The sequence below is a fragment of the Panicum virgatum genome, chromosome 7N (genome assembly GCF_016808335.1).
Source record: "Panicum virgatum strain AP13 chromosome 7N, P.virgatum_v5, whole genome shotgun sequence".
Classification (NCBI taxonomy): Eukaryota; Viridiplantae; Streptophyta; class Magnoliopsida; order Poales; family Poaceae; genus Panicum; species Panicum virgatum.
In genome coordinates this window covers 50,812,259-50,821,344 of record NC_053151.1, presented here as the reverse complement: position 1 = coordinate 50,821,344, position 9,086 = coordinate 50,812,259, and the positions used below count along the sequence as shown (strand labels likewise).

Sequence of the window (9,086 nt, the reverse complement as noted above, 5' to 3'; positions counted from 1 at the left end):
TTGTGCCCTAAAAATTCGTATACTCAAGCTTCAAAAATAGCTTAATTATGTGAATTTTAATTTTAAGACTTTAAATGTTAAATATGTGTTTTTATTAAAAAAATGAGTATACCTCTATTCGTTCTGTCCTTATAAATAATTTCATAAATTTTGGAAGTGATTTTATAGTCGTTTTAGCCTAGAAAAGAGATAGGAGAGTCCACGTGTTACTATTTACGTGATTTAACCCACCGAATGGATGGAAGTATCAAATAGGGAGTGAAACTTGAGGTTAGTGTCAAATAGAGAATTTTTTGAATGTTATAGAAAGAAATTCTCAACTTTACCAGTATCAAATAAAAAATTTTCTCAAACTATTTTAAGAGGACTTAAAACATTCAGCACAGGGACAAAATAAAGGAACAGACGGAAGGTTAACTAGAATTGCATTTCTGAAGTCTGAACACGGTTGATACATACTATCATAAATAAGCATTTTAAGTGTACAGCAAGAGCATTTACCTCTACTAAAATCAATCTACAACTTCCCATGGCAATTTTTACATAAGCAACACTAGGCAATAAAAACTCGACATATGACCAGCATCTCAGTTCCCATGACAATTTTTCACCCCCTCCCCTCTCCGGCTCTCCCAAGCATCTCACTTCCGTAGTACAGCAGAGACACGTTCTCCGCTTCTTACCTTTTCTCTCCAGCAACAAGACAAAAAACAGAAACCCTGAACCCTCTCTCCTTCTGAACCCTCTCTCCTTTTAGCAAAAGTCACTTCAAAACCCCCCATCATTCGCACTGCGCCTCCGGAGAGGAGGCAGCGATTCTTCCCCCCGGCCACCACCGGAGCAGCTCCGTTGCTCCCATCCTTGTCTACACCGCGCGCCATCAAATTCTGTCCGCCGGTGATCACCAGACTGGCCACCTGCAGGTAAAAAAATGAAGTCTTTACATCATCTGGCGCGGGTTTCATGAGCAACGCCTACTCTTTGCGCAGATGGAGGAGGAGGAGGAGGAGGAGGAGGAGCTCGTCTAGATCCGGTTGCCGTGAAGTCTCCTCCGTCCTCCGATCCCTGGGGCTTTTAGATCCTGCCTCCTGTCTCAAATTCAGATTCTTCCTAGGTAGTAGGTACCTCTTCCTCTCCAGTCGTTTCTGCTGTAATGTTTATCTGCCTCATCACGGCTTCCAAATGCACCTTGTTCCTCTGCAGATCCGACGAGCCGTCGTCCCCTCACCCGGCCGCAAAGGAGTCGCCTTTGGCCGCAGCTGCGCAAGAACGTCGCCCAGGCGCGAAGCTCCTCCTACTGCATCGGCTCTCCTTGTCGCGTCAGGTAACGGCCCATCCCTCTCCAATGTTGTAGTATTCCCAAGCCATTTCCCAGAAAGTAGAAGTCTTTTCTGGGGTTGCCAAAGTAAATTCCAGAGAGGGCTGTGTGCTTGCATCTTCTTCATTGGAAATATTGCCGATTTTTGGTGCTGGCGCTAGTTTGGCATTTGGTTTGATTGGTGAAATGAACTGAACCATTGTGCAGCTTTCTACTTTCAGGGCATGTTTGCATTATCATCGTTCGATGATGTGGGCTCGGTTTCATTGATCATCATCTTTGCTAGGCTTCTAGCTGCAATTTTATTGCTACCAACAGTCCTACATTCATGATTATGGGATGATTCTAAAAAATCTTGCTAATATGTCATCTTTGTTACAGGTGCGAGGTACTGCTTGCTGCTGTGGCATGGAGGCACTACTAGCGCTGCCATACCCTCAGTTGCGGAACTTGTTTGCGCCAAGGCAGACCCGCTTCGAGGTAAGCTGTCACGAACTTATTTGTAAATGGCAGCACTGTCGTAATATGTTTGCACCAAGGAAAACCCTCGGTTGCGGAACTTGTTTGCATCAAGGCAGACATGTTGCTGCTCATTGTGGGACTCAGCAACAAAAAAGAAACTGCTCATTGTCTTCTAAATGCTGCTAATTTTGCTACACATGGTGTATCATTGTGGGACTCAGCAACAAAAAAGAAACTGCTCATTGTCTTCTAATACTGCTAATTTTACTACACATGATGTCTAATTGTGCAGGATATCCCCACGCTAGATTTCAATGTTAGCAACGCTGCTGCTGATTTGGTCACCTCCCAGGAGCTGCGCCTTCGTCGTGCCAGGTTCATGGCCCCAGTGCTGCTCGGGGATCGGCTTATACCAGTTCCCCCCTTGCGAATCCGTTCAGTATTCCTACCACCGGTTCATCCCGTATCAGCCACCATGGGATCGTGCTGCACACCCCAAATGACATCACACGCAAGGTGCTGCTTTTGTTCCGTGATACAAACCAGTATTTCGCCGGCTTTCGCCGCGCAGTGGTGACTATGCTGCCCGATGGGTCTATGCAAGAGGATTGGGGCACCTGCTTCATATTTGATGATATAATCCGTCAAAACGGGGATCCAGACTTCATGAATGCAGTGAAGATGGGAATCAATTCGGCTCACCCAAGCAAGAGGTAAGACAACTTGATCTTTGTCCGCAACCATTCTTCTATTGAAGTACATTGACTTAACCATGTCAAATTCAGTAATCTCCCAGGCCCCGATGCAATGGTGGACCTCTTCTACATGTTGGCGGGCTTCGAAGATGAAGTCTATATTCATGAGACAACCAAAGACAACGTGACAACCAGAGAGGTGAGAGGAATGTCTCATGCCTTGAAACAGGATCTGGGGTTGGCGGTGGCCAGTATTATCTACATTTTTTGCGAGGCTCTAAGATTAAGATCGGTCTACAATGCTGCACACACCGCACTTCAAGGGCCTGACTACACAACCCCTCTCAACCTTAGGCTGTGGAACCTGCTCCACTCATGGGGGAAAATTTCCAACGAAGTGCTGAAGATGAGGAAGCAGGGAAGAATGACCCTAGATAGTGCACTGCCACGGACAGCCGATTTCTTGTCCCACCACTTTCCAACCATGACTTTGAATGATCTGATTGGACCAGATGGGGAGCTTCTATTGTGCAAGCTTCAAGAGATTGAAATCATCGAACCAGATGATTTGGAGAAGCGCTCTAAGAAGCAAGGTGCAAGCACCAACTTCACTGATCCTAATTTTGTTGAGCCAGTTGCGCTAGGAGGAGGTATGGGGCGAGGAGGAAGGGGAAGAGGCAGAGGAGGAGGAAGGGGACCGGGACTGCAGCAAGCAGCAGCACCGGGAGGAAGGGGAGGAGGCAGAGCAGGAGGAAGGGGACCGGGACTGCAGCAAGCAGCAGCACCAGGAGGAAGGGGAGGAGGCAGAGGAGGAGGAAGGGGACCGGGACTGCAGCAAGAAGCAGCACCAGGAGGAAGGGGAGGAGGCAGAGGAGGAGGAGGAGGAGGAAGGGGACCGGGACCGCAGCAAGCAGCAGGAGGTGGAGGAAGGGGAGGAGGAGCAGGAGGAGGAAGAGGAAGAGGCAGAGGCAGAGAAGGGATGGGAAGAGGAGGATGACTGCGCCTGTTTGTGTTTTGGTTAAATTCTGAGTAGAGACTTCTGCTTCCGCTTCATAACCTCTCCTGTTTCTTTTTTTTTTGTAAGAGCTTGCATGCAAGAAAGATTATGGAGAAAGCTTTTCAATTTGTCGGTGTTGCTACATTGAGCATAGCTGTTTAGCTTTGTTGCAAGATGCTGATGAAAATGATGATGGTAATTGTTAGATATTGCTGGTTTACTGTCGTTGATCAACATAACTCTTTGGCATGTAAACATGTTCCTACATTTGTTAGGTGAGAATTAGTTTTGTGGTATGTCAAACTTGTAGTCGTCTACTATACGGTTCTGCTGCTCTACATGAGCTTAGTGGTGACTGCTGTTCCCCTCCAAGTGTTTCAGTTCGCAGAGCTTGTTTGTGCTTTCCACTGTTATACATCGTCTGGCGCGGCTAGCACATTTGAATTTGATCAGTCAATCACACTAGCGGCTTTTGAATTGGCCATGCCCCCTCTGGCTCTGCTGCACTTGCACCTGACCCTGAGCACGGCGTAGCCCAGCACCCTGTAGACCGCCATGAAGGCCACCATGACCCCCACGTTGCGCCACCTGCACTCCTCGCCGAGCCCCTCGCGCCGCAGCACCTCGTCCCCCGTCGCCACGCAGGCGCCCAGCAGCCGCACCGCGCACCTCCCGCCGCCGGCGAACTCGTTCACCAGCAGCGCCTCGAACGGCCACTTGAAGAGCGACAGGTAGTGCATGAACACCCAACACCCCGGCATGGCCGACCTGGCGATGAAGTAGCCCGAGAAGAGGAAGAAGGAGCCCCTGACCCCCTGGATCGCCGCGTTGCCCACCACGAAGTCCGGCGCCGCCGACCACCACCGAGTTGGCCGTGTACAGGATGAGCCACGCCACCAGCAGGAAGTAGCCGAACGCCGCCGCCGTGCGCCGCAGCCCCGCCAGCCAGTACACCGGCGCCGCGAACACCACGGCGAGCGCCAGCTGGAAGGGCAGGAACACCAGCGCGTTGGCCACCGCGTACGACGACACGCGGTACGCCCCCGACGACGTCTCCTTGGCCAGGATCTCGCGCTCCTGCAGGAAGATTGGCAGCGCCTCCGTCGTGGACGACAGCAGGAAGGTGAGCAGGAAGGCGAAGAGGCCCACGCGCTCCGCCACCTTGTCCTCGCCGAGGTCGTAGAAGATGGAGCCCAGCGCCAGCCCCGCCACCAGCATGCATTTTGATTTGTCATTTTTATCCGTCTGATGCAGCGCCCTATGTATGTGAGGATTTTTATTTTCTTTTTACCGCTGACAATCTGGCCCCTCGTGTAAGTGATTATCTGTTGTCAATCTCAAAAAAAAAAAAGATTGCCTGTTGTCAGTCTCTTCATTTTCCCCATCCTCTCAATTCATGCGTTCTTTGTTGAATTGCTTATCCTCTGTTCAGCCACGGTGGTTTGGAGGTGGCTGGCTGGTAAATGTTTGTTCAGGGGCGAGGCCCTGCTAATCGCGACCACGCAATTCATTTCTTCCATAGCCCATTCTAAAATTTGCTAGGCAAGCGCTAGGTTCCTATGAAAGACTTTTCTTTTAACCAAAATAAAAGTGAACAGAATTCATATTGCCAGCTAGGAGAGAGCACATGATACAGCTGCTGCCAACACAATGTTATATGTGTGTGTAAATTCAGCATGGCAATATACATGACAGAAAGTAAAATAATTTGAAATGATAAAGTACAAGCACCCCCACCGTTCCAAACTATATGTCGTTTTGGTTATTCTAGATAGATAGATTTGAGATGCAAGATATACTCCCACCGTTCCAAATTACATTAGCAACAGATACATTAGCAACTTCACATGTTTACTGAAACAATGGACCAAGCAACAGTAATATCCAATGTGCAGAAGCCAACACCAAGAGTGCCATGGCTTGCACCATCCTTCTTAGGCTTGAATACCTTTTTCTTGCCCACGACAATTTCCTCACCTCGGCCGGCCTTCACACAAACCTCCAACTTTCCAGTAATCTCGACTGATGCGACACATCGTGAAAGCCTGATACTGCCATCACAAGCAACATGGACTCTATCATCCCCAGAATCAAGTAGGATGACTTCTGCCTTGCCTATGCTGGCTGTGCGGGCAGCAATTTGGGCACGGAAACCAGATGGCCATGACCCTGTCCTGACTCTCACGAATATAGTTGCCTCAACCGAATAAACGATGTGGCCAATTTCAAACTCCAACGTGCTAAGCTTGCTTGCGTAATCATTTTCAATGAGTTTTGACTGAAGTGATGTAAAGTTGATGTGACGTACTGCTAGAAAGCTCAAACATTCATCCTCAGCTTGGGTAGTGCCCTTAACTTTCAGATCAACCTCAAAGGTCACAGGATCCACCAATACAACAGCACGCGTAGGACCTGTCAGCTTCAAATATGGAACCTATATGCAGCACCATCAAATAGATACTAAGTAAACTTGAATTATGAGGTTACCAGCATAACAAACAATACACAACATTACAAAATCAACATTGCAAACACATATGAGTCCGCAACAGAAAAGACGCCATAAAATTATTAGTTTGACGTGCATTATTGACAAACAAAAAACAGCCCATTTACCGTGTGCATAAATCATTCATGTGCCCATTCATGAGATTTTTGCCTAGCAAACAAGGTCGAAACATTTTTAAAATAACTCAGAATATATGTCAGCCACAATTAAATATTTAACTCAGACATATCTTATTTGTTTCCAACAGATTGGGAAGGAGGGGAGTAAGCCAGAGAGCATGTACAAGTTTGAAAGAAAACTTCCTAGCCAGAGGCTCCCTATTAGGTAACACAACATGCATGTGCTCCATGTGCTATGGAACTCCAAATGTGTCATGAAAGTACTTAGTTCAATCTAATAAGAGTGCCAGCTTGATTAGTAAATAGTTATTTGCTTCTCTTATTATCAAACCCACAGACATTTGACCAAATCTTAGGAGTTCGCAAATTGGTATTGTTGAGGCAGTGTAAATTTTAAAAATGAACTAAAAAAATGATCACAATGTATAACGTGCTTTCTTCTTCATATCAAAAGCTGGTTCCTGGTGGAATTAAATGGATCGAATAAGATAGTTTAGTGCAGAGGAACGGTAGCATGGTGATGAACTCTAAGCATGCTGGCTTGGTATTGAGTAATGACAACACTTCGGGCAGACAGGGAAGTTGGTGGGAAACTATGATTTCTTCGTCAGGAGGCAAAGCAAGAAGCAACAATCAAGGGAGTGAATCACTGGTATGAAATGATACAAACCTCTTGGGTAAGGATTTGGCAGCTTTCTCTCGGGCAGTCAAAGATCATATTGCGATTGTGATCAACTACATCGCGTACGGCAACCATGCCAAACACATGGAGCGGCCACTGTAAACTCCCCCTTATCCTTGCAACTTTGATTGAAAAGATCTGCAGTGTAGTGGATGGCGCACAAGACTGATACAGATCAGGTTTCTTGTACGTGAAACGCATGTTAGGGATCTTGGCTGCAAGTAGATAGATTCGAAATTAAGTTAAGCTGCAAGTAAATTTATACTCTACTGAGTTAAGAAGGAGCTCAGCAGGGACAATAATTAAAAATGGTGTCTCAATTATCACTTTTGATCTATCAAGTTCTGATCCTAGCACATAGCACATATAATGGTTACGATTGGAACCTCTTCACAAACTTGAAACATATCTCATCAATGTCAAATTCAAAGGAGGCAAGAGCAGGCCCATCCCTGGGCACGTGCCACCGGCGCACCTGCACACTGCGCACTGCACAGTGCCCCAAAAATACAGGACCCCAGCGATTAGTCGGTAATACCAATCAGTATTGGTAGCTCTAGCACAAAGACCAGGTCACTGAAGTTTTCCATGGAGCTTCCTTGAGAAACATACACAGATTTTCCTTCTACTCCCTGAAATCTCTTCCACTTCTTTTTTGCCACATGCAAATCATCTCTTAACATTTGTACACCTGATTATCCTTCTGCAATCACCAATTAATCAGTGATTTGCCCCAAGTAAGATCCTGTTGGACCATGAATCATCCCCAAATCCCAATCTCATATTTATACCTCGTTTTCTTCTCTCTATCTCGTTTGTCCTAACACCTTAATATGCATCAAATTGATCAAATGGGATTGGTTGGATCGGGGTACTAGTAATCATGTCAGTACTTTGTAAACCTTTGTGGCCTTGCTAATTCTATTTTTTTTCTCTATTTGTGCATCCTTATTTTAAATCATGTCTTCCGAAGTTGAAATAGAAATTATGACTGGTTATGAAAAGCATGAAAAGAAAAGAAGACGAATAAGGGCAACTGAGTTGATTTTGGAAATGTATTCAAGCAACATATATAAGTATCTGAAGTGGCTATACCACAATTTAAAGTATAAAAATTACTATATATTGAACTTTAGATTGGGGCCTAAAGTTTAGCAGAGGGCCCATATTTTTTGCGAGACGGCCCTGGGCAAGTGATGCAGGCAAACATTCATATTTATTGCTAATCTGAAGAAACAGTGCTAGGATAGATGGATACAGATCGAGGTATCAAATCAACGACAGATCCCTTCCATGGATCGGATCGAGGAGAATAAAAACAACTCACTCGTGTCTTCGAAGTGACCGAAGTAGCGGGAATATAGACTGATCCAGGTATCCCTGAATCTGCTAGTCTGGGCGGCGTACAAGGAGTCGCCCCCCTCTTCTTCTTCAAAATCCACCTCTGCCGCCTTGGTCTCCACCTCCCTCTTCTCTTCCGCAGCAGCCAATAGATTCGATTCAAACCCTAGGTGGTCTATGCGTGAGTAAACTTCACCTTGCTTCCTCCACCTCTCCCTTCGAAAAGCCACCTCTGCCGCCTTGGCCTCCGCCTCCCTCTTCTCTTCCGCAGCAGCCGATCGATTCGACTCAACAACGTCCACCATCATCGATCGATTCGATTCAACCACGTCGACCATCGCCGCCGATCGATTGGAATCCTCGCCGCGCTGTTCTCTCTGTAGGAAACCTAGGTGGTCGATGCGGCGTGAGTAAACTTTACCCTGCCTCCTCCACCTCCCCCCTTCCTTCCTTCCAAAATAAAGGGTCAGAACAGGCCCAGGCCCAACCTCTTCCGTGTCCAACTCCATCTGCTTAGAAACCACTAACACAATTTAGAAACCCATTTAGAAATCCCTAATCGAACGGCAAAATAGTCATTTTAGTCCCTCAGCTTTATTTTAAAAGTCAAATTCGTCCCTCAACTTTCAAATTGGCCAATATGGTCCCTCAACTTTCATTTTATAATCATACCCATCCTTATGTTGATTTTATACTTAATAATATAAGATAAATGCAAAACATCCCTTTTTACCCTTAGCTTTTTCTTCCCCTCCTCAATTTCCACCCTTCATGTGCCCGCAATACATTGGGATATATGGATAAATAAAATTCTATGCTTTAAATTTAACACTTGTGATATTCAGTTCCTAAATTCATTGATGCTCATACCACTATACTAATTTGCTTGCATTGACTAAATATTTTTTTAGTAATAACAACTGTTGAGAAATTTAGAAGGGGAAGAAGATAAGGGTAAAGAGG

The 9,086-nt window shown here is 46.0% G+C and overlaps 2 protein-coding genes across 2 annotated transcripts; both read right to left on the bottom strand.

The window, feature by feature from the left end:
• Positions 1-3,921: 3,921 nt before the first annotated feature.
• On the bottom strand, positions 3,922-4,730 carry LOC120681408 (ABC transporter G family member 5-like). Its single transcript, XM_039962892.1, has 2 exons — positions 4,305-4,730; positions 3,922-4,240 (listed from the first exon to the last, which is right to left on the bottom strand). Exons 1-2 carry the CDS (start codon positions 4,688-4,690, stop codon positions 3,922-3,924), a joined length of 705 nt encoding a protein of 234 aa, XP_039818826.1. The 5' UTR covers positions 4,691-4,730.
• A 327-nt stretch (positions 4,731-5,057) lies between these two features.
• Positions 5,058-8,634, bottom strand: LOC120680812. The gene is made up of 3 exons (XM_039962366.1): positions 8,110-8,634; positions 6,771-6,997; positions 5,058-5,906 (listed from the first exon to the last, which is right to left on the bottom strand). Exons 1-3 carry the CDS (start codon positions 8,630-8,632, stop codon positions 5,316-5,318), a joined length of 1,341 nt encoding a protein of 446 aa, XP_039818300.1. The 5' UTR covers positions 8,633-8,634; the 3' UTR covers positions 5,058-5,315.
• Positions 8,635-9,086: the final 452 nt, after the last annotated feature.